This window comes from Besnoitia besnoiti, chromosome VII (genome assembly GCF_002563875.1).
Source record: "Besnoitia besnoiti strain Bb-Ger1 chromosome VII, whole genome shotgun sequence".
NCBI classification, from domain to species: domain Eukaryota; phylum Apicomplexa; class Conoidasida; order Eucoccidiorida; family Sarcocystidae; genus Besnoitia; species Besnoitia besnoiti.
The window spans coordinates 298917-323212 of record NC_042362.1 but is presented as its reverse complement, the minus strand read 5'-3'; the positions used below and the strand labels follow the sequence as shown (position 1 = coordinate 323212).

Genomic DNA, 24296 nt, shown 5'->3' with positions numbered 1-24296 from the left:
CCCCTATTCTTTCTCTCTTGTTTAGAGGCACAGTTCGAAGGAGAGATATGTGTTTGTATTTCTCGAGTCGAAAACACCTTCGCGTTTGCATGCACATCGAAGACAAGGCACGAGATAGCCAGGGACGGGTTTCTCCTGCGCACTCGCCCCTGGTGGACTTCACTTTATAAGCTGTATGCGTCTGTCCATCGCCCCATCTATATTTTTCCGTCGATTAGATGATCGATTTCAATCTATCTGTCAATGCATTTGTATCATGCTATCTACTTTTTTTCTGTTGTGCCTATATACATGTATCTACAGCTAGTTATGTGCTTCGTTCTGCTCATTGATTCAGCTACGTCTCTATGTCTATCTCTATACATAAATATTTGTATAGATGTACGTATATATATATATATGTAGGTAAATATACAGATATATATATGCATATATTGGTATAGATACAGCTCTGTGTACAGACATATGTATACATACCGTTAAATGTGGCATCCTCTTCATGCTCGATCGCGCAAGCCTTTCAAGCAGCAAGCTAAAGGAAGGACTTCTGCTGAAAAAAGGAGTTGAAATTCAGGCCGAACACGAGAGTTTTCTTTTCCCTTCTCCAGGGGCTCAGGTCAGCTGTTCCGGGCCGCATGCAACGGGAGAAAATATTCGCCGGCGCATGCAGGTTTTGCATCTGTTCTCATCACCACGTGAGAGGAGACACCTGCGAAGACAACACGGAGGAAGAAGCTTATCTTCATTTTTTTTCCTGTAATTCCGTCCACTCTCCTTTCTTTGATCGCCGTACTTGCTCCATTTCCATTTTTCTCCCTCCTCGTTGTCGTCGCCCGCGCGAGGGCCTTTGGTCGTTAGCGCCGTCGAGGAGAAAGACAGGGAAGAGGGCATGCATCTACGAAAGAAAGTCTTTCGCCTCGAGGTTGCCTTTTCCTCCACTTTTTCAGTCTGCTGAAGTCAGTCTTAGCTCGACGGAGATCAACGAGAGCTGTCTCGCGTTCGAGTCTGGCGTCTCTTGCTTCTCTTCTCTCTCTTTTCCCGTATCCGCCAACTCCGCCTTCGTAGTAGGCTGTCCTTTCGCCGCTTTTTTCTCTCTCGCTGGCGTGGTCCCTGTATTATTTCACACTTCCTCTGTCTGTATCCTTTTCCTCCCTTTCGTCCGTTTTTCTGGGTTTTGTTCTTTCTCATTCTTGCGACGATGGCGAAACCGAAGAAGGCCGCCGCCCAAGAGGAAACGGCGAAGGGGGCGAAGAGCCCACCGGAACCCGCGAAGGACGCGAAGAAAGGAAAAAAAGGCGAAAGGGACAAAAAGGAAGAAGAAAAACTCGGGGCCTCTGCTTCAGCGGGAAAGGACAAGAAGGGGAAGAAAAAGGAAGACTCGGTGAGCGAGGAATAGACCAAAGCAAGGTTGACAAGATGTTGTCTCTTAACTGCACTCACAAACAGCAGATACGTCTATGCCTGCGTGAGGCGCTTCGCCGCTCGACTTCGATAGGCAGCTGAGAAGTTTCTGTATCCAGAACAGCTGCGGGAGTGCATGTTTCAGCAAGAAATACTCTTTTTTCTCTCCAGGCGTTTTCCTCTCTCTCACTCGTTTTTGCTTCTTGCGTCGCTCTCCACCGGTCGTGTTCCCCGTCTTTTTTCTGTCGATGTGCGTTCGTTTGCTTTGCCTTTTGCGATTATTTTCTTGCTTGTTCACCTCCGCTTCACTTTCTGACTTCCTCCCGCCGCTTGTGTCAGCTCCGCTGTCCCCCTTCTCTCTCTCGGGTTCTTGGGAAGACTCTCTTCTCTGCGAGCGAACCTGTGGTCATCTCGTGTGAGTGTTTTCACGTATTTTCTTTTCGTTTCTCGCTCGTAGGGCGCAGCGCCCGCAGGCGAGAATACCAGAGCCGCGGAGCCGCCGCCACCCGGCTACATCGAGCTGAAGCCCTTCCAGCGCACGCCGAAGCAGTTGCTGCATAACTACTGTCAAAAGGTACGCCAGGCCAGCGAAATTCTCCCCTCTGTCTCCTTTTTCGCGCAAACGCAGATGCAGAGAGAACTCACTGAGTCGCCGCAGCCCGCCCGGTTGTACCGCTCTCCGAGAGACACGCTCTGAGCCGCGGTCATCGGCGTCTTCGCTCCTGAGCCTGTACGCACATTCAAAGTCTCAACGCAGGAACGTCTACAGGCTTCACGGGTCGATTGTGCGTGTGTAACTGACGAAAAGCTACGTTTTAGGAAAGTGTTCAGATCCTCAGCCGGATCTCGTGGGCTTTGAAGTCTCCGCGGCCGCGGCTTCCAGCTGCATCGTCAACTCTGTTGCGTGCGCATGCGGTGCGGAGGCCAGGAGTCTTCAGGCTTCAGGAGTCCCCGCCCGCCTCGATCCTCTGGGCTCCAAGTTGTTTTGCGAGTTTGAATTTTCATCCTCTACCTGTTTTTTGCAGCACAAGTTGCCCAAGCCGCGATTTGAGCAGAAGCGCGCCAACGCGCCTGGACGGTTCAAGACGGAGTGCATCATGCCTCACGCGAAGGACGCCACGAAGACGATGAAGTGAGCAGCGGGAATCTCCGGTCAGAGTTTTACATTTCATATTTGTTTTTTTAAAGAGATTTGCTCGTATAGTTTAAACCAAAATATTTATAAATTGTTGAAAAACTACCATCAGCGAAAAGAGGGAAACTGTTTTCTTTTGGCTACCAAGCACGTAAATGACAGACGAAGCAGGACACGTGAGGACGCAGAGACCCTGCGGCAGAGACACCAGGTCGGCTAAATAATTAAAGACATGGTAGCTGTCACAACACGGAAGGCGACTCCGCGTATGGGATAAAGACAACCGAGTTCTCCCCGAATCCGGGACGAAAAACCGGAAAAGAAGGGAGCAAAAACGCTTCTTTCTCACTGGAGTCGCCTTTCTCCATGCCACGAGCCGCGTCTGCCTCTTGCCCTGCGGCTCCGCGCTCCCTTTCCAGGCCCGGATGCTGCCGGTGACTCCGCGCTCGCGTTCAACGCCTCAGCTTCGTCCGCTTGTTGGCGTGTTGTTTCGCAGATTCCTCACCGAGCAGGACTGGGAGTTCAAGACGCACAGCGAGCACTTCTCAGCGCTTCTCGCGCTGCACTTTCTGGAGCCCACGCGGCCCTACGAAAAGTTGTTTCCGTCGCCGTTCCGCGAGGCGTGGCTGGCACTGGCTCCCTCGCCAGCTCCAGCGAGAGAAAAGCAAGCCGTGCCGTCGGCGCGGAGACTCCCGGTTTCCTCGCTCTCTCCCGCGCCGGCTCCCACCTGCGCGGCGGCCGCCTCGCCCCCCTCCGCCTCTTCTGTCTCTTCTGCGGCATCTCCGGGGAGCGCCCGCGAGAAGAAGAGCGGCAAAAAGACGTCCTCGCCCTCCGCAGCCGCTGCTCCGAATGCGTCTTCCTCGGCTTCGCCTTCTCCGCCGGCGGAGCCGGCCGCACCGCCGGCTGTCTTCGCGATCAGCAGCGCGCGGCAGTTTGCCTCGGAGTATCACCGGAAGCAAGAGGCGGATGCGCGGCGGGTCGTTCGCGCGCAGAAGGAGCGTAGGCGCGAGTTGGCGCAGGAACAGAGGAGAAGCCAGGAGCCGACAGTCTACATGGCCTCCGCAGTCCGCGAGGCTGTGAGAGGCGTCCTCCGCAAAGCGCTCCAGCGGCTCGCGGTCGCAGCGCCCTCATCTGCGTCGTCAGCGGCGCCTCCCTCGCCTGCCCTCAGCGCCTCTGGCTTCGTCCTGCCGCCTCTGTGGCACCGGCACAGCTGGCGAACTCTCGCCGCGTCGCTTCTCCTCTCTCCGTCTCCTTATTCTCCATCTTCGTTTTTGCTCTCCGACGCGTTTGCAGGGAGGCTGCTCGCTGGGCTCGCGGCGCAGGGCTTTGCAGAGGCTCAGGCGCGCGCCGCCGTGGAGACTTTTTCGGAAGTCCTCGCGCGCGAGCGACACGCGAGTGGGAACGACGCGCCGCGCGCGAAGGCTGCGCGGGGGAGCAGCGAGGCGGCGGAGAAGCTGCTTGAAGAGACTCTTCACTCGCTAGTCGACTTCCTCTGTTTGAACGAAGAGCGCGAAGAGCGCCTGCCGCGCACCTTCGACCCCAGAGGAAAACAAATCGAGGTTCACGTCTTCGCGAAGGGGCAAGACGAAGACGAGGGCGACGACGACAGTGAAGACGACGAGCCCTTCCAAGACGACTGGGAGCGCGAACGCGCAGAGGAGACGCCGGCGCGGCGGGGAGCCGGCGACCTGCGGGCGGAGGCGGAAAGAGGAGACATGGGCGTGAACTCGAAGTCTCCAGCAGGGAAGCGAGGACTGGCGAGGAAGGGAGAGAAGGCGGATGAGTCGCCCGACGTGCGTCTTCTCGCGTGTCTTATCGAGGATGAGCTCGTCGAGGAGGCGCGGGGGGGCGGGGCAGAGAACGCGGGGGGTGGCGGGAAGGACGGAATTCTGGAAAAATTGGAAAAAATTCGAAGCAAACTGCATGCCTCGCAGCAGAGCCTCCTCGCGCGTCTGCAGCCTCTTGTGGATCGATCGACTGCGGCGACCGTGGGAGGCGATGAAGGCGACGCGAAGAGAGCGAACGGCGAGACAGCCGCTGTCCCAGATAGTTGGGAGGACGAAGACACAAGCATGGAGGCGAGTGGAGCCAGCCACGGGGCAGAGAAAAACGCGATCGAACTGGCTGCGCTTCGAGCCTTCGCCCAAGCCAGCGCGCTGCACGCGCCTGCGAGGGATCTCTTGACGCGCCTGGAGAGGGAGAAGAAGCTCTTCGCGCGAAACCGTAACTCCGTCTTTCTGCTCTTCGCAAGCGCGTTGGAGGCGCTCGCCGACGCCGCGCGCACAGCGGAAACATGGAGTCAGGAAGCTGCCCAGGGGGGCCGCCCAGAGGAGAGATGGGCGGTTGGTGCAGAGTCCCTCTCGATGGAGAAGTTGAAAGAGACAATCCAGGGAAACAAGGCGATGAAAGCCCGAATCGCAGAGGTGAGAGCGCAGTCAACGCGGCCGTGTGGAACACCTCTCTGTGTATTCCAATATCCGGAAGCCCCGAACCGTCTGGGGGTAGGTATAGGCAGATATACATGCTTGACAGGTAGATGTAGTAATACATGTCGGTTCGCCGGCACGTACGTGTATGGTGATCCACAAGCTCCCAGCAAATCAGGTCGATATATGTACTCACATATATGTATATATATTCATAAATGGATGACGGCGTTCTTCCAGGATCGACGTTTGCGTTGTTTTCGGCGTTTGATTCGTCTGCACGTCCTTCTCGCTTGGAGAGGGACATCGAGGAGGCCCTTCAGATCATCTGTCTTTCGTTTGGTTTCTTTCCTGCCGTTCACTGGTCCAGCTACTTGCCGACGAGAAAGAAGCGGTTGACAGCCTGTTCCCCGGGGCGTCCTTCAAAGTTTTCGCGCCTGCGTCGGCTTCGCGCGATCTTTCTGGGATGTTTGCCTCATTTACGGTTGAGGCAATTCCGACCGAGCCACTGCTGGCTATCCTCCCCTCGGCGCTCGCCTCGCCGTCCTCGCTGCTGCCGGCTGCCTTGAACGGGCGTCTCTTCGTGTACGTGCCTCCCGAGGCAGGCCCGTATCCTCTGCTTCCGCCTCTCGTCTGGATTGACCTCGTTCCCCCCTCGTCCTCTTCGTGCTCGCTGTGTCTCAGTTTCTTTTCGCTCTGGATCTCTCTCTCGGCTTCGCGCTTCGCGCTTTCGCGTCTCCTGGAGTCGCCTCTGTCCGCGCTCTATCCCTCGCTGGCGTCAGAGCCCGCCGTCTTACCGCCACTCCATCGTCTTCTTCTCGCCCCGGCGCAGGGCACCTCTCCCTCATCGCGGGCGCCTACTTCGCCTGAAGAACGGGCTGTTGCACATGCGCTTGAGGACGGCAACCTGCAGGCCTCTCTACTGGATATTTCGTCTTTCCTTCAGTCGCCTTCACTCCTCCGCGAGGCCTTCGGGGAGCTCCAGGCGGCGCTATTTGCGACGCGCAGGAAGGCGCGCGAGACCGGCGAAGACTCCAGCGCGGACGCGGAAGACGAAGAGAAACAAGATCTCTTGCGGCGTTGGATTGCCTTCGCCTCGGGATGCTCCGCGGCAGACGACCCGCTGGGGCTGCTACGCGCGCGTCGAGCAAAGCCGCGGAGGCAAGGCCCTTCGATGCCAGCGCATGCGACTGGAGACTCCAAGCACAGTTCCGTGGAGACAGGTGCAGCCCTTCGCCGAGAAGGAAGAAAGGCCTCGCTCGCTTCGTCGCCCTTTAAGGCCTCCAGAGAACAGGAAGCCCAAAACGCCGACGCCCGCAAGCGCACGCAAGCGAGCGGCCGCGGCGAGACACGCGACGCGGCTCTCGGCGCGCCAACGACGGCGAATGGAGAGTCCGCGGAGACAGAAGGGGTGGCGGAGTCGCGTAGTCTGTACCCGCTATCGCCCGACTTGTGTGAGCAGATTCTCCGCGGAAGAACTACAGAAAGCAGCAAGAAAGAAGCGCTTGGTCTGCCGGTGCGCGAGCACGAGGCATTCCTTCATAAGTTCATGGGAGATGCTACGAGGCGCGTCCTCGTGCTGCAGGGCGAGACTGGGTGAGGCTTCGAAACGCCGAAATTCTGCACTCCACCCAAGCGGCAGAAACACGCGGAGGCGCGACGAAGAAGACAAGCGACATACGCTTCACGAAAAAGCTCCTAGAACAGACGCTTAGGACAGAGAGCCACGGTCATATATATATATATATATACATATATTTATAGATATATATATATATATGTATTTGTACGTATGTGTGCATCGCTTTGCATGCATTCGTGGATACTTCTCCATATCTTCCTCGGTATATACATATGTATATATCTATCTACGTATATTTGCTTATATATATCTGTGTATAACATATATATATATATATATATATATATATATTTAGATGTACAGGAGCGTCGAGTGAGACAGACGCACTTCACTTGTCTGCGCGTGATTGTTGCGAAGCTACACGGGCACTTCTTACGACTCTGTTTTTTTTTTCGCTCGTCTTTTTCAGGTCGGGAAAGACGACGCAAATCCCTCGCATCCTCCTCGAGGCCGCCGCGCAGTCTGCCTCAGGCACGCCTTCTTCGGCGTCTTCGCTAGTTCTCTGCAGTCAGCCTCGGCGTCTGGCGGCAGTATCCGTCGCCGCGCGCGTGGCGGAGGAGATGGGGACTGCGCTCGGCGGCCTCGTTGGCTATCAAATTCGCCTTGAGACGAAAATGTCAAAAAACTCCCGCCTTATCTTTTGCACGCACGGAGTCCTCCTCAGAAAGTTCCTTAGCGACCGGTGCGCCAAGGGCACTGCTGCGCCCTACGGCCACATCTGTGGACATGCATGCGGACATGGATCTTTGCATGCATGCATGTGTATGTCTGTATGTCTGCCTGTATGCATTATGTATGTATGTATCTATGTATGTTTGATTTTTGTATGTATTGGTGTGGGCTGGGCGTTCCTTCGATATTCGAGCTTACCAGGGCTTCGCGACGCATCGCTTGTGAGCACGTCGGAAGACCAGAAGCCTCTATGTTGGCGGATAAAAAAGACGCACGACCCCCGCACCGACGGCCCCATCTGCAGTCCGCAGTAACCCGGCGGTTTACATGCATACATATAAATATGTGTATTTACGTGAATATATAAAAATATGTGGAAATATATCTCTCTCAACTGGAATAAAAATGTCTTCACATGAGCTGTACACGGAAACACTTTTGCTGTGGGAATGTCTTGTCGGCTTTCGTTGCGCGTGTTTTTTTTCGCTGTTTTCCCGCAAAGCTGGGCTATCTTTATCCCGTCGACTCTCTCCGAGGGGGAGACGCTACTTCGTCTTTCGCGAGATCTCGCAGCAGCCGCGGACAAGATGGGCGTGAGACGCGTTTCTTCTGTTCAGGTACTTGCGAGACGTCTCGGTGGTGGTCGTGGACGAAGTTCATGAGCGCGCGACAGAAGTCGATCTTTTGCTCCTCCTTCTCTCGCGCGCCCTCGTACACAACCCCGTGGTGAGCAGCCGCCACGTTTTAGAGCGGTGTTTCTCGGCAAGCAAAGAACTAATGCTGCTGTTCCTTTCCTCCTTTTTCCCGTGAGTTTTCTGTCGGGTGGCGTCTCTGCGTTGCGAGCTGCGTTGCTGTCATTCGCTTGGTCAGTTCCCTCTTCAGCTGGAATGAGCTCGATATCTTGCCTTGCTCTTCATCTCCCCCCCTCGTTCATGCGTCTCTCGTCTCTGCTGTTTCCTGTGTCCATGTCTTCTCGCGATCGCCTTCTTCGATAACCGTAAATTCTTCGGTGGCTTTTCCTTCTTTTCCTTTTCGTCTTCCAATGCATGCATTTTTTTCCTTGTGGCTCTGGGTTCCAGCGCTTCCCGATTTCTGTCTGCGTCCTCTATGTGTCCTTCTGTCGCCCACGGCGCGTCTCGGGCGTTGCATTTTCTTTGGTCTCAGGGTTTAGGGTTTCCTTGTTTTCTCTGTTTCAGCTCAAGGTCGTGCTGATGAGCGCGAGTGTGTCGGTGGAGTTTTTCGCGTCTTACTTCCGCCGGCTGCCGCCCGGGTCGCTTGTCCCCAGGGGCATCGCACCCAGAGCCTCCTCGCCCTCCGCCTGCGTCTCGACGTTGCGGGTATCGGGTCGCACGTTCCCTGTCTCCGTTTTCTACGCAGAAGACATTCGGCGCCTCGTGGAGAAGGACGCCGACGGGCGCAGACCAAGCTCTGCGTCCGCCTTCTCGTCGCTGGCGCTCGCGCGAGACGTGCGGCGGGCGAGCCGCAGCGAGGGCGGGGGCTTTGCGCAGGCCGCGCCGGGCGGGCGCGAAAGAGCGAGCGCGGAGGAAGAGATCGCCTTCGCGTCTTCCGACGCCGTCGTGCCCTGTCCGCTGCCGGCAATCATTCGCGACGTCGCCGAGTTGATTCGCTTCATTCACGGCAGCCGACCTCTGCGCGAAGCCGCGAGCGGCAACCAGAAGCCGGAAGGAAAGGGAGGCGACAGGGGCGGGCGCGAGCAAGCGGCGCGCGGCGCAATCCTCGTCTTCCTCAGCGGCGTCGGCGAAGTAAACAGCGCCTGCCGCGCCTGCGAGGCGCTGGGGCTGCCGCTCTGGGTGCTGCCTTGCCACGCGGCGCTCCAGCCCGCGCAGCAGCAGAAGGTGAGAGATCCCCGCGAGTCTTGAACGTCTTGAAGCCGGCGGACACGCGCGTCAAATACTCTCAAATAGCACCTCGTGGCGATATGCTGTCTGTGAGACTGCGCGCTGCGCGTCGAACGAGGCTCTCAAACGCGAGGAAAAGTGCGAAAAATCGCGAAAAAAGAGTTAAAAATCGTGAAAAAATATGGGACAGGAGTCTTGGCCGGGTGCGCAGCAACACGAGACTGCTGCGGTGGATGTGTCGCACACGAGACTCGAGGGCGGCGTCGTGTCGGTTTCTGAAGGGTCTCGCATTCACCGTCGCCTCAGCAGCTGCACTCGCGAGCGCAGGCAACAGGCCTTCCAGCAGACGCAAGTTTGTAGCGGAAAGACGATGGAGTTTTGTGCGCAGTCCGAGTCCGTTGTGGAGTCATATTCGTATCGCTGAAGAGCAGGCCAGCCTCACCTGGGAGGTCAGCCTTCGTGTTTTCTTCACCTGTCTCTTCGCGTCTCTGGCGAGGAAACCATTCGATATTTTGGCAGTGGTCGTGGACGCGGGGAGAGGACTGCGGAAGGAGCAAAACATGCGGAAAAGAGACCCGCAAAAAAGGCAGAGTGGAACAGGAGGGGAGACGAAGAGGACAGAGCTCTCGTGCTTGATGCGTGAGACGCATCGTGTATTGTTCGTCTCGCCTTGTCGTCGGTTTTTTTTTGTTTCCTCAGGTCTTCCAGCCCGCGCCTCCGGGTCTGCGGAAAGTGGTTATTGCCACAAACATCGCGGAGACTTCCGTCACCATTCCTGTACGTCTGAAAGCGTCTTGAGCTCTTTTTCTTCTGGAGTTCTCGTCCTTCACTCGCGTTTGAAGATCCCAAACTGCGTGCTTGATTCTCCCGCATCAGGCTCGTTCGGGACCTTTTCTCTTCTGCGCAATCCCATGTACTCGCATGCATATATATATACATATATATATATATATATATATCGATAGATAGATATAGATGGATAGATAGATAGATAGATAGATAGATAGATAGATAGATAGATAGATAGATAGATAGATAGATAGACGGATAGATAGATAGATGCGTAACTAGATAGATACATAAGTAGATAGAGCTGAAGGTGCACAGATATGCATATGCATACCGACGTGTAACACACACGCGGTCGCATATCTAGACTCATATGCATTTGACTAGGTGTCGCTGGCGACTCTGTGCCTTGCATTGCCAGTGACGCGAGCTGTTTTCGATTCCTTGTCGGAGTTTTCTCGAGTCGGCTGCCTCCGCCGTATGCCGCGCCTCTAAGGCGGCGACGGCAGTCACAGCGATCGGACTCGCGCGCGGGTTTTTTCGACTCTTTTCTGCGTCGCTTCAGGATATTTCCTTCGTGATTGACTCGGGGCTGCACAAGCAGATGGAGTTCGATCCGCGGAAGCGCCTGAGTCAGCTGCGCGAGCAGGCGATTTCTCGGTCGGCGGCACAGCAGCGCGCAGGGCGCGCAGGTCGTGTGGCTGCCGGCGAATGCTTCCGCCTCTACGAGAAGAGCGTCTTCGAAAAATACATGAAGCAGTGAGGAGTGGAGCTTGAGGCGGGCGACGTTTAGGGGCTCGCGTCGCAGCGGGATAGTCGCAGAGGAGAAAGAAGTCGTTTGATCGGTTCGCTCAAATGCGAAAGAACCAGATGCCGTTTAATCCCTAGGGTCTGGAGCGTGGACAGCCAGGTGCGCCAGCAGAGGCGGGACGCACGAGCCGAGAGGAAAGTGACGAAAGCTGAAGTTCGAAACAGGCTGCCAGGCAGCTGTGGCGCCATTTAGCCGCGAGACGCGCACGGGAGGGACACATACAGGTGGATTGAAATCCCCAATCCGAAATACGCGGGCGCGGAAACGCGATTTTTTTCGATTTTTCCGGAATTTCTCAGGAGTGAGACGCCCGAGCTGCAGCGCCGGCCGCTGGAAAACGTCTGCCTCCAACTCAAGGTAAGCCGCGGGATGCAAACGGAGCAGCCAAAGAGAAGCCAGAGGAAGCAGCAGCAGCGACGCAGTGTGCTTAGCGCGAAGGCGAGAAAGCGGGTTGAAGGGCAGGCTCAGCTGCAGGGCGCCGAGCCGAAGCGACGGAGGCCGCAACGGCTGTGATGTCTCTCTCTGCTCAGCTTTGTCATCGCGTCCGCGTGTCGTCTCGCGTCTTCTGGCTTTGGCTCCATGTACCTCTCCCGGCTGTGTTCCGCCTTTCCGCTTCCCGCAGGCGATTTTCCCCCACGAGCCGTTGGAACGCATTTTGGCTGAGTGCATCGAGCCTCCCTCTCCGAGCAGCATCACCTCGGCCGTCAAGTGAGGAACTGAACGCCCTCTATTTGCGTCTCTTTGTCCCGCTGTGTTGCGACTCTTCTCCGTGTGTTCCTCCTCATCATGTTGTGTCTTGCGTGCGTATTCGATCGATCTGTCTCTATATTGTTTTCTCTCCTCGCGTCTCTTCGCGCCTTCCCTCCTCTTGTCCTCGTGTGCCCATCCTGTGCCCCTGCTGCATGCTGCGTGCCTCGACTCTCTGGTCTCGCCTTCACTCTCTGCGTCTTCTTCCGCTTCTGTCCTTCTTCTTCCGCCCCCTCTTTTACTCCGTGTCGTCACTTTGCTGTGTTCGTTCCTGCTTTTTTCAGAGTTCTGTCGCGCCTGGGTGCCTTGCAGCTCTCCGCATCCGCGTCGCCCGACGCCGCACGCGGATGTGGAGATGAAGAGAGACTCACGAGTCTCGGGCGTGTGCTGTCCCTTTTCCCCATGGATCTCGCGTTTGCACGGATGCTGATTTACTCCGCGGCGCTCTCCTGTCTCGATGAGATGACAGCTCTTTGCGCACTCATGGCTGTCGAGTCGTCGCTCTACGTCTCCCATCTCGTGAACCCGGAGGCCTCCGCAGCGCGGCAGAAGGTGAGATCTCATTCTCATCCAACTCAAAGTTGTTGCATGCGCAGAAGCGGAGGCTCCATTTGCCAATACGTATGTATCAATATCCTTATTCTCTGGACATACGTTTGAATGGGCATGTGTGTTCTGCTGCTGCGGCAAGGATGAATATGAGCGTGCGAGTGCAAGTAAAAAGTTGGAGTGTTCTATGAAATTCGAAGTATTGGATTTCACGTTAGGCGTGCGTCTGCATCTATATGTATGCCTGTGTAAGTTTTGAGTACCGTTTCCATTCGGCTTCTACGTGCCTTGTGTATAGGGAGCGAAAGCCCGTCCTCACTCGTCTTCCACCGCATCTGTGTAAAACTTTCTTTCTTCTTCTCCTTGACGCGGTCTCCGTGTATGCAGCTTCTAGTTCTACACTGGCTGTCCTTTGGTGGGATATGCAGCTCTGTCTGTGTGCCTCGTTGACGCCTTTGCTTCGTTCTCTTCAGCTTTTTCGGCGAGCTGAGCTGAGGCATGACTACCGGTTCTACATGCGTATATCCACATGCATATATATATATATATATATATGTCTCGGTGTATACCCCTGCGATATGTGATGCCTCTAGGTTGGTGTCACTTCTCACGCTGCGTTATGCATGCATGCGTGTGTGTGTGGCTCTGTGTTTTCAGTATTTTTCGCGGAGCCAGTCGGACTTTATCACGAATTTGCGGATTTTCTTCGCCTGGCGGCTGGTGCAGAAGAACCGACGGACGGAGGAGCAGTTCTGTCGCAAGTTCGGAGTGAATCCGCAGAGCATGCGCAACGCAGACGAACTTCGAAAGAGGTTTGCACGCGTAGTCGCGGAAGTCGGGCTCAAAGACCTCACGCAAGCGCAAGAAAGCGAGCGAGTTAAACCCGGTGCGTGGCTTGCTCTTCTACCCCTGCACACGCCTTACCTCTGTCTGCACATCCGCCCCTCCCTTTCGCATGCGTCACGAAATTCACTTTAGCCTCTTCTTTCCTCAGCGTGCTCTCTGCTTGCCTCGGGTCTCCTCGCTGCCAGCCTTGCAGGTGTGTCTCCACTCTCCACTGGCGTTTTGTTATCGACCGGCTCCTTGTTTCATCCACGTGTAGGGTTCAGGATTTGCGTCTAGGCCACTCTGGGGTCGAACCAGAAACCGGGAAGTGCTGTTCTGTTTCCTTCCTCACTGTCTTCACGTTTCTGGCAGTCCCTGCTTGCTCACTCTCATCTCTGTGTCGGGGCGTCACGCCCGGATGGTTCTGCTGGCCTCGGCGGTTCAGGACCCTCTCCCCTCGCTTCTGCGAGGCTCTCGGGGTCGTGCTCCTTCTTCTCTCCGGGTCTTTTCGTCGGCCTTCTTCTCGCCCGCGTCTCTGTTCCTCAGTTCCCTCCTCGCTGCATTTCGACAGTCTCTTGACTTTTTCTGGCTGCGTGCACCCGTGCTGCAGCGGCGAGGACGCCCGCGCGCGAGCCGCGAGGCGCGCAAGCCGACGAGGATCCTGAGGCAGGCCACGAAGAAGAGATCGACGCGCGAATCTGCTCTGAGCTGCTGGACGGCGAGGCCCTCGTTGCCTCGCTTTCCTCTGAGAAGGGCGAAGAAGGAGTCGCCGACGGCGCGGCCGCGCTGAAATGCGCCTCAACGACTCGCGCGACTGAGGCGGAGGCGAGCGGAAAGAAGTCCGCGGAAGAAGAAGGGAACAGCAGAAGCATCTTCTGGTACTTGAAGGCCTGCGTCGTCGCCGGCCTGTATCCACAAGTCGCAGTCGTGCGTGCGCCACGCAAACGCTTCGTGGTAAGCGAGACACCGCAGAGAGAGGAAACGAGGAAAGCTGGGGCCGCTGGTCGAGAAGAGAAACCCTCGAAAACAGGAGCGCGGCGCACGCAAGCGAAGCAGAAAATGCGGAGGAAGGAGACGAGCCGGAGACGGGTTCGGGTTTAGGGGCAGTAGTCCAGAAGCGCCAAGAAAGAGATCAGACGCCAGCCTCGCGGCAGCTAGCTAAGCGTGCTGCGCCGCCGCAAAGAGAGGGAGACCGCGCAGTGGCAAGTCAACCCCAAACCCTAAACCCTAGAGCAGAGAGAGCAAATCGAGTTGAGCGTGGCGGCAGCGGCGCTGCACTGCAGACGCCGAGACTCGTGTTGCCACAGCGCTCGCCGGGAGAAGACAGCAGCAGTCAGTTCCGTGGCCTCTCTGTGAGCCACGCTCTCGTCGACGTGGACCGGCATCCTTTGCGCGTTGGAGACAAGTCGCTCATTGCCCTGGCTCCTTTAAAATTAATTATTTTTATCTTGTGGGGGACAGAGCAGGACGGTAGCGAGTCGGGAGTTCGCCAGATGCTGTGTCTCCTTGCTCACGCGAAAAGAGGTTTTCTGTGCCGGGCGTTCGCAGCACGTCGCCTCGGGGACCGTAGAAAAGCTCCCCGAGCCCTGGGAGATCAAATATCTGACGCGAGTCGAGGACGACGAGCGAGGCGAGCCAGAAAAAGCTGCGAACGCCCAAGAGCAGCTGCAGCGGTGAGACGCCAGAGCACGCGCGTCGCAGCGCAGCGCATCCCCTAAAGCGAGAGTGTCCCCCCTCTCGCGAAACCCTACACTCCTAAACCCTAACGCATGTTTGAGTGGCATTTAGCCCCTGGAATGCACACGTCCAAGATACATTTGTCGCAGATTCGGGCGAGCACCCACGTGACAACTAATACAGTCCTGTATCCGCGCCGGGACACCGCCATGGCTCGCGCATATATATATGTATATATACGCATGTGTGTGTATATATGCATATGCGTATATATGTACATGTAAATAGTGTAGATGTGTGTGTATTCGTAGACGTAGATACGGTTGGGCTACCGGCCGTCGTTGTCTCGGTAACGATGTGGAAACGTACGTGAAAGAGTACTGCTGCATCTCTGTATGCATGTGGAGAATCTTTGTCGTCTGTAGGGCGGGTGTGGTTCGGTTTGTATGGTGTGGGGTTCACGTGCGTCGCGTCTTTCTCGTTTCTCTTGTCGGGTTCCTTCGGTCTCCGACGCGTGTCGCCCGCTCACCGCTCGCCTCTGCGGCCGCCTGTGTTTTCTTTCAGTGTGTTTATCCATCCGTCAAGCATCAACTTTGGCACGAATCGCCTTGAGACGCAGTGGCTGGCCTTCCTCGAAAAAGTTCAAACAAGCAAACCTTTCATCAAGGATGTCTCGACGGTCTCTGTGTTTGCGCTCCTTCTTCTCTCCTGTAGGTTCTCAATCTCGTCCTTCTTTTCGCTCAGGCGCCCGTTTATGTGTTCATTTTATTTACAGTTAGGAGCTAGAAGTTCGCCTAGCCTTGCTTCCTTGCCTCTCTCGCTCATCTTCTTGTTTTAGGGTTCAGTGTTCTGTCAACCTCTCTGTCTCCTTGTCTCTATTCTCTCGCGTTTCTCGGAATTCTTCTTCCACCGCTGCGCGTTGAATGACTTGCGCCTGTGTTTCTTGCGCCTCTCCGCCGCGAGTCGCTCGCGCCTCTCTCTGCTTTCCCGGTCTCCACTTTTGTCGTCTTGCACGCTTTTTCCTTTCTATCCTTCGCGCTTTTCCTGTGTTTTCTTACTCCTTTTCGTCACATCTTCGCGGTGCCTTCGTTTCTCTCTCAGGCTGCGAGATCGAAGTGTGCGGAGAGCGCGGCCTGCTGCGGCTCGACGGCTGGATTGAGCTCCGCTGCCCTGGCCTCATTGGGAGTTACATTCGGACGCTGAAATTTCTTTTCTCGGTGCTTCTCGACGCGTTCTTCTCGCGCACGCTGTCGCGCTCATACTTCAGAGAGCCCGGCCGCGGCACACGCCACCGACACGACGGGAAAAAGGGGAAGCCTCAAAATTCCGCCGCGGCTTCCCCTTCGTGCCTCGCTGAGCGTTCAGTCTGCGGCAGCGGGCTGTTTGAGGAAGAAGACGGGCAGCGGGTGGGTGCTGAGCTCATCTCTGTCGTCAAGAAACTCGTTGAGTTCGAAGGTCACAAGCTCTAGCGCAAGGCCTACGCATGTAAATATACTTGTTGTATATGGACGTATGTCTACATATACTCATATATATATATATATATATATATATATTTGTATACTCGCATGTGGGCGTCCCTATGGGTAATATGCTGTTCTCGAGGCTGCTTTCGACTTTGCGCGTTGAGTGGAACTTTTCTTCGCGCGCCGTCGCAACATTATTGTGTGCGCAGATGTGTGAAGGCGTTAATTCACGTGTCTCTGCATGTGGCGCGCCTGGAAGGTCGGGGCGTCGTTTGCTCGGAAGCGAGGAGACGGAATCGTTTTCAAGCGCCAGGCGATCGAGGACACTAAAGCCATCAGCGCGGACATTGGATGTCACCATCGTTCGAGTTACGGTACATCTGTAGAAGACATAGTGTCCTATGACTTCTTTGTAAATCAGCTGTCGACATGAATAATACACAGTCGACCTCGTGGAAACCTCTCCGGTCAGTTCGAGGAGGCGAAATATTTCTTCTGTTTCGGCGTCGGTTCACAGCGACGAAAATTCGCAAAATAATTCGTTGCACGGTCTTCCCACGTGGTTCACGCAGACACAGCTTCCTGCACATGGCGAGAGTCACTCACAGATAGCGCATATTCTGCGTGTCGCACATGACCTTTAGGGTCCAGGGCGTGCGCACCTGCTTTTTTTTTCTGCTCGAGTTGGTGGCGAGGCCTTTGAACTCGGTTCAGGCCTTTGCCTGGAGGCATATATCTCTCACGGTTAAGTTAGATGTCTCTTTCGAAAAGGGTTCCTGAAACCTTGTTGCGTATCTGAGCTCTGGAACTGGGCACTGCGACGAGAGTTGGGAGCACGAAAACTCGTTGCATTTCGAGAGCCGGCAGGTCGAATCAAATATGGAGGATATCAGTCGCAGAGTCATACACCCTTCCCGCGGGCGAGAGAGCCGCAAGCCGTGCGGAGAGAGATAAGCCTCCTGCCCTACGGCGGTGGATGACTTCATTGCAACTCGCGAGTGGCTCCTCCCTCGCGGATTGTTGTGTTCTGAATCTTCAATGCTGAAGAATCGCTCGTGTAGGGCAGCGGAATATGCGTCATCTCCACGTAGACTCAGCGTATCACCGGTCCCGCATAGCGTGCAAGTCTGCTTTGTTCTCTACTCGAGTTGATGGCGAAGCTTTCTTAAATTCGGTTTGAGCCTCTGCCTGTTCGCTTATATCTTTCACGGCAAGGATAGGTATTCTCGAAGAGAATTTTTAGACCGTTTGCGATAAGTCCATCATTTGTTGAAGGCGGAGTGACGAAAGTGCGTTGTCGCTTCACGTTGACGCAGAGCTGCTGCCCCTGAAAATTCCTCTTCAACAAATAAAACAAAAACTGCGCAGACCGTGTCTCTAGCGTGCCCTTTTATCTGCATTTCTTCGGAGGTGTACTTTTTCGGTATCTGGCCTTCTGTTATGAAGAGACTCTGAAACTCGCCAGTGCTGCGTTACTCCCTCTCAAGCTCGTGTGCGCTCCGCCGCTCTGGAGGCAGTTAGTAATGTGCTTGTCTTCTCATCTGCAATTTACCTGGATCTTTTTCATTTTCTCCGAGTTCTTTTCATTCGCTGCTCCCCTGCCTCTGCGACACGAAGGGGAAGACCTACACGCACAGCCGCCTGAGTACCTTCCTCCTGTCTAGCCCCTTCCTCCCTCACTCCTTCTTCAGTCTTCGCCTTTTGGTCTAAATCAATATGAATTAAACTGCTTTTTCTCTCGCTTCTCTTCCTCAGACGCCGCAGCCTTTGTCTCTTTGGGTCTGCATTATCTCCTTGCGGCAAGCTATGCAGACGACGTCCTCTCTCTCTTTCTGCCTTAGTGCTAGCCCGAGCCGTGCTGGTGGGTATTGCATGCCTTTTTCGCTTCGGCTCATCGCAGAGGCGCTCTTGCTCGTCTCTTCCTGGCTGAAAGACGTTTCGAGCTTCCAGCTCGTTCGCTGAGAAATGCGGGTGCTCGCCGAGGAACGGACTAGTTTTCGGTGAGGAGATGAGTGCAGACAAGTGACAACTCTTCTCGCTGTAGCTCTCGTCTCTTCGAGGGCGCCGCGTGTCTCCTTCGTTGCCGATCTTCGCCGCGCTCGCCACCTGTGCCGCTTGAGACGCCTGCGTGTCACACTCTCAGACAAAACGAAAGAAAGCGAAGGAAGCCGCGAGCAGAGATCCATTCGCGCGCGACGTTTCGCGGGGTTTCGCAGTCAGCTCGCGGCCGCGCGGGCGCGCCGTGTCTCTGCACCGGTCGCGCGATTTTTCGAAGCCTTTTTACACGTTTTCTCGCGTGGAACGGCCGCGCCTCGCCGCACAACAGGGGCGACGAGAGGAGCAAAAGACGCAGGAGAAGCGAGGAGAACAAAGATTCCGACTTCTGCGTGTGTGTCTCTCTCCTTTTTCTCTTTCCGTTTCTCGTCTGCCGCGCGGCGACTGGCTTGCTCCTTCCGCGGAGTTTTCGCCTCTCTGCTGCCTCGTGTGCGAGGAGGCCGCCGAGAAAGTCGCGAGCCGAGTGCATCCGTTTCTCGGCGGACAAGCCTCACGTTTAGGGTCTCCTCGCACGCACATCTGTGGACGAAGGGTGCACTGAAGAGAAGATTGATGTCTGCTGGCATCGCTGTCCGGTCTCTGCGTCTTACCCCTTTTCTGTCGCCGTCTCGCCTTCGTCGTCCGCGCCAACGCGTGCCGATTGCTGAGACCCAGACGTCAGAGCCAGATCCTTCCCTAGAAAAGGAGAACGAGAGTCTTTTTCTACCTCGCCCTCCATCTCTGCCTGCAGTTCAGCCGTCCTCGCTTCCACCGCGCCGTCGCCGCTGAGTTCTCTGGAGACCGTTTGCCGCTCTGTGTGCCGTCTTGATCCTGAGGCCGCAGAGGCAGGGGAGCGGGCAAACATTCTACTTTTCACCTGACGTAAAGTGAAGCCGTTTTAATGGTGTTGCTGCAAGTCAAGGAAGGCTCTGTGCTTCGTCCTCAGCCCTTTTTCTCGTCCTTTGAAGCTCTCTCCGCAAGGGGGAGTCACAAGCGCTCTCCACGCTGCGCCCCGGGGAGTTCACGAGGCTTGCGGTCTCAGAGTCTCCGTTTTCGCCTTTTTATCGTCTTTTTCTCCCTTGCGTGCCGGCGTCGTCTTTATCGAGAGGCGTGCATCCAGTTTCACAACGTGTTTCGATCATCTTCTCCAGCCCGACCCTGTGTCACGTGCCGTGCCTCCGCCTCGCTGTTGCAACGCGTCATCTGAAGCTGAGACGCGGAATTTCGCCTCGGTTTGTCACTTTTGTCTCGCGTTAGAAAGGCGGCACTTCACCACGAAGGAAGATTTTGCTTCAGGCGTCCTTCCCACGCGGTTTCCTTCCGCTCTGGCGTACCGCGTTGCATGTCGTTCACGCGCCGCAGTTCTCCGCTGTTTGCTGCTCCCGAGGCTCTTCGCTTTCTCCTCCTCGGCTTCTCTCTCCCTGTCCCTTCTCACTTTTCCTCTCCTTTCGGCAGAGAGACTCGGGGCGAGCGAGGACTCGGAAGTGGTTTTTTGAATCGGTTTTCGCGGAAAAGGCCTTGTCGCAGAGCATGGAAGACGACAGGAGCGAACGCGGCTCGAGCCGAGGAAGCCGCGCCGGGGGGAGGGCGCCGGAGATGACCGGAGCCGAAGCGAAGGAGGCGAAGGAGCGAGTAAGGAAGAAATCGAGACGTCGAGTTGCGCTTCTGTCCTCGTCTGCCGTGTTGCCGTCTCCTCGTAAAGCGAAAACCGAAGCCAATCTCAAGCCCCGTTCCTTTTTCGCTCGCACTCTCTTTCTTTGTGCCTCTTCAACGGACGAGTCCTGCGGCCGCTGTTCGATGAAGGCCTTCGGATCTCTCGGGAAATCCTGAGAGCGCTTTTTCGTCTATGGTTTGGCCGTCCCGCTGTGCGCCTGCTTCTTTTCTCTCCTGTATAGACAAAGGCTTCTTGTGTCTTTTCTTTTCGTCCTGTCTGTCTCGATCTGTTGCCTTGCCTGTCTTCGACTCGCCTCTTCTCTTTTGGCTCTGTCCGTGCTCTGGCGCTTGTCTTCCACACGTCGCACTGCATCGCTTTCTTCGATTTTCGGCTCTTTGCGTCTCTTCTGGCGGCTTTCGCGAGTTGCAGTCACGTTCCTTGTTCTTTGCTCGCCTTCTTCCTCGGCCGATAGTCTTTAATTTTTTCTCGCTCGTAAGCCCACGGATTTGCCGGCGGCTTGTGAGCGTGTCGCCTGCGCGTTGTTCGTCCGCTTTCTCTTCTCGTTCAGTGGGGCTCATATCTCTTCACTTTCAATATTTCTTTTGTTCCTTCTGCTCTCGCAGGTAAAACACTCTACGTCTCGAACCTGCCAGTGCACATGACCACGGCGGACGTTCGGCGTATATTCGAAGAAGTCGGCGACATTCGCGATTGCAGAATCGTCAGCAATCCCGTCACGCGGTGAGTGTCTCAGTTTTTTCTCTCTCTCCCTGCAGAAGGCAATCCGTCTCGAGTCGGGGCGAGACCCCCCCCTGCGGAGCTTGAACTCGCTCGTCTTCGTCTCTCTCCCTCGTTGTTCGCGAGTTCAGGGGTCAGGGGCTCTGCCTTCCAGTCTCGCAGCTGTTTGCGTTCTTCGTCTTCGCTCTCTTTCTCTCTCTTCGGGTGTTTCTTTCTTCGAGAGAAGTTCGCGGACCGTGCACCTGCCCTGCTTGCTGTGCCGCACTGTTGGTTTCGGCCTCTGCCGTTCGCAGAGCGCGCCGAGGGAGATTCGTTTTTTTCTTTTGCTTCTCTCGAGAGCTCCTCTTTCGTCTCTGTGCGCGTTGCATGGTTTGGCCTGTTTCCTGCGTTTGGTTTTTTTAGAGAGTCTCGGGGCTTTGCGTTCGTTTCCTTCCGCGATCCGTCGAAGATCTCGATTGCGATTGAGAAGCTCGACGGCAAGGTGTTCCCGGGTGATGCAACCAAGCCTCTCAAAGTGGAGCGTGCGAAGCGCAATCGCCCTCACCAGCCGACGCCTGGATACTACAAAGGCCCCCCAGGTGCGTCTGCCCGGCTTCTCCCCGCGCGTCCTGTCCCTCCCTGTCCTCGCTTCTCCGCGTCGCAGTCGTCGTTCTAGCCGTGCACTCGGATTTCTTTGTGCGTCACACTCTTGCTGTCGCACTGCACCCGTGTCTGGGCTCGCCTGCGCTCTTCTCTCTGGATCGCGCGTGGAAGGCTGTCTGTCCCCCGCGGCTTTGCTTGCGCAGGCGCGAGCGTGAAGTATGACAAGTCTGGGCGCCTGCGCCCAGGGTTTCTTCCCTACTACGCCGTCGCGCCGGGAGCCTCGCGCGAGTTCGTTCCTCCCGGCACGCGTCCCCTGCGCGCGCGCACCCGCGACTCTCGAGCAGGCGCCGCGTCTGCTCACGCGCGGGAGAACGGGCGCTGCGCGTCGCGCTCGCCGAGTCGCGGCCGCAACGGCTGCGGCTGGCTGGAGTTCCCCCCCGGCGCGTACGCGGCAGGCTCGCGTGTGGATCGCGACGAGGCGCTGGGCGGCGGAGGCGCCGGAGGCGGTCTGGGGGGGGCGTTTCCACCGCACGCGCCGCCGCACTTTGGGTCACTGGTCGCCTCGGGGCGCGCCGGGGGGCAGATGCCCCCCGGCGCGGGCGTCCTCGCGGGTTTGGGGCGCAGTCCGCTGGCGCCTCGCCGCACTGACCGCGCAAGGGACGCGCGTGACGCGCGACTCCCCGCCTTCTTTGGCTACGGCGACGGCTTTCCGCCGCTTGTCTCCCCGCCGCTGCTCTACGGCTACTACCCCGAGTTCGGCGAGCCGATGATGCTGCACAGAGACAGAGATCGCGACCGCGTGTGGAGTCGCGGGGGTGCGTGGGCGTGCGACGGGTCGGGCGGCTACCCGCGCGAAGAGGATCGCCCTCGAGACCGCCGCAGAGACGCCCGAGGCGACGAGCCCTACTACGACAGACGCGCCGGCCTTCCGGCAGGCGGTTACTACGACGTAAAACCCGAGGAGGACTCGTAAGCTCCACACACATACGTATATGCTGCATACACACATGCAGATGCTACACACATGTGGCGTGTTGTCTATATATGTATATATACTATGTATATATACGTACATATATATGCATATACGTTTGTATCTACATCTGTATGTATGTCTGTGTGTACGTTGCTGTCGATGTTGGGCGTCAGCGGCGTTCGGAGTCGACTAGACGCAGGCGTGTTGGGGTCAAGTGTTGAGGCGTGTGCGGTGCGACGGCGTTTTTCTCTGAATCGCTGCGCGGGGTTGGCGCGTGCCCTCGAGCTTTTTCATATTTGCCGCTTTTCTGAACACTTTTTCTTTTTTTCTCTTGCGTCAGGGCTGGGCGGCGCAGCGACTACTACCGCGGCTCGCCGACGCGCTACGACGCGGATGGCGGCTGCCGAGACAAAGTGACACGCGACAGATCGCGTTCGTAAGCGCCCTTTTTTCGAGTTTTCACCAGATTTCCGCTTTCGCAGTCTGTGGCGGGCGCTCCCTGGGCGTCGCTGCGGCCGTCTGACCGGAGCCCACGAGCGCACGCGACTTTCTGAGGAAGTATAACTGTTTAAATAAATAAGTATGCCTACGTGCCTGCGATCTGTGTGTGTGCGTAGGTACATACATGTATTTAGGTTCAGTCCAGTGACACTGTGTGCGTTCCCTTTGCGATATCCGTACTCGAAACTAATGCTCAATATCTGCGCGACTGTTGTGCACACTTGGTAGCCGCCCGCTGCGCGGTGGAAAGCTCGCTGCGCTGCTCTTCGCGTCACCGGTTTCAGTTTTTTGCCTTGTTTACGTCTGTTCAGCCGCGACCGCGACCATGGCGGCCGAGAGCGGTGGCTGTCTGTCTCTCCCTCGCCCCGCTACCGCCGCAGCTCGCGCCGGTGAGAAAGAACGGGCTCGAAGAGAGACTGTGCGGAAAGCCGCGAAGGGGCGGCACCGCCGCTGCCACGCGTAGAAATCGAGGAGAGGATGTAGTGACGACCTGAGAGGCAGCAAGCAGGCGAGAAGGCAAGTCGGTGATGCGTCGAGTTTCCGAGGCAGCAGCCAGCGCGGAAATCAACTTGAGAAGGAACAGGAGGACTCTCCATGGAGTCCAGAGACGCCTCGGGCTTCGCGTGGGGGCGCGCGCTTCTTTGTTCGCGCTGAAGAAGGTCCGAGTGGACGCATGTGCGGATGAGAAAATCGAATATCCTCGCGATTCACGTGTGCGTCGGGAAATAAAGGGGCTCCGACGCATCTCGGGGCAGACGGCCAGGCGAATATCGATGCGCACGCGTACAAAGTGCACCTGTAAGCATGCATTTCTTTGGATATATATGTATGCGTGTGTTCAAATACGCGGGTGCGCATGTATGTTGAGGCTTTGTTCAGTCGGAGGTGTGTGAATGGCGTTCGTTCGTCCGCGTTTTTCGCTTTTTCTTTCCGCTCTCCCGGTGTTTCCCGACGAAGCTCGCGGGGCTCCCCTGGGAATGTCCAAGGCGCGCGCCTCTGCGGACTGGGGGGTTGAAGCTGTCTAGCAGAAACAGCGACTTGCGTCTGTGTGTGCAACCCGATCAGTTACGTGACTGGTTCCTCTGGCTTCCGCTCCGCGTCCTCAGGCGCGCGGCCGCACACGTCGGTGCTCGGCGCGCGCACCGTGCAGTGTACGTGCGAAAGCACATTTGCGTTCGATGCATGTCTCCGCGTGGCGTCTTTGTGTGCCTGTGTCTGGTCCGCGAGCAGCCTGTGAGTCTTTTGCTTGTCAGATGCGGCGTTCTATTTTTCACTCGTTTCGTTGCCGGCCGTCAGCCACGTGTGCAGAGCGCGGCGCCCCGTGGGCAGCTCCGCGGATCGCCCCTTTCCTTTTAGTTCGCGACACAGCGTGCTCGTCCTCAGCTGTCTTCCGCGTGTCTCGCCTCGCTTCTCGACATTTCAGTTTTTTGCGCACGCCGCCTCTGAGCAGGTCGGCGCGCGCCTTTCTCACCTCCGGCCTCGTCCATGTACAAAAGATACGTGCAGCGCAGCGCATGCCGCAGTGTTTAAACATGCATCCACGCGCAGGCGGACGCCTGCACATATATATACATATACATATACACGTGTGTATATGTATATGTATATATGTGTACGGGGTACGCGCCTGCGCCTACGTTCCCTTTTATGGAATCGGTTTCTTAAACGCAGTTCCGTGTTTGCGTGCGCCTTCGGGTCGTTCGCAGCGTCTTTTGTGTCGCTCTCCCGGATTTCCGCTGCGCACTGTCGCCTTCCCGCCCCGTACCTGCGCAGCCAGAAGACGCGAGGAGGGTCGCGCGGGGGCTGAAAGGT

At 56.6% G+C, this 24296-nt stretch overlaps 2 protein-coding genes across 2 annotated transcripts; both read left to right on the top strand.

The window, feature by feature from the left end:
- Positions 1 to 1198: 1198 nt before the first annotated feature.
- BESB_076310 (DEAD/DEAH box helicase domain-containing protein) lies at positions 1199 to 16002 on the top strand (the record flags this gene model as incomplete). The annotated part of the gene is made up of 18 exons (XM_029365992.1): positions 1199 to 1381; positions 1859 to 1975; positions 2427 to 2533; positions 3033 to 4959; positions 5333 to 6558; positions 7014 to 7286; positions 7894 to 8002; positions 8473 to 9132; positions 9835 to 9912; positions 10490 to 10683; positions 11035 to 11092; positions 11358 to 11443; positions 11767 to 12034; positions 12689 to 12917; positions 13467 to 13810; positions 14405 to 14529; positions 15098 to 15243; positions 15635 to 16002. 18 exons carry the CDS (start codon positions 1199 to 1201, stop codon positions 16000 to 16002), a joined length of 6498 nt encoding a protein of 2165 aa, XP_029217423.1.
- Positions 16003 to 19563: 3561 nt separating this feature from the next.
- BESB_076300 (uncharacterized protein) lies at positions 19564 to 22877 on the top strand (the record flags this gene model as incomplete). Its single annotated transcript, XM_029365991.1, has 6 exons — positions 19564 to 19665; positions 20256 to 20428; positions 20828 to 21003; positions 21211 to 21976; positions 22324 to 22419; positions 22796 to 22877. 6 exons carry the CDS (start codon positions 19564 to 19566, stop codon positions 22875 to 22877), a joined length of 1395 nt encoding a protein of 464 aa, XP_029217422.1.
- Positions 22878 to 24296: the final 1419 nt, after the last annotated feature.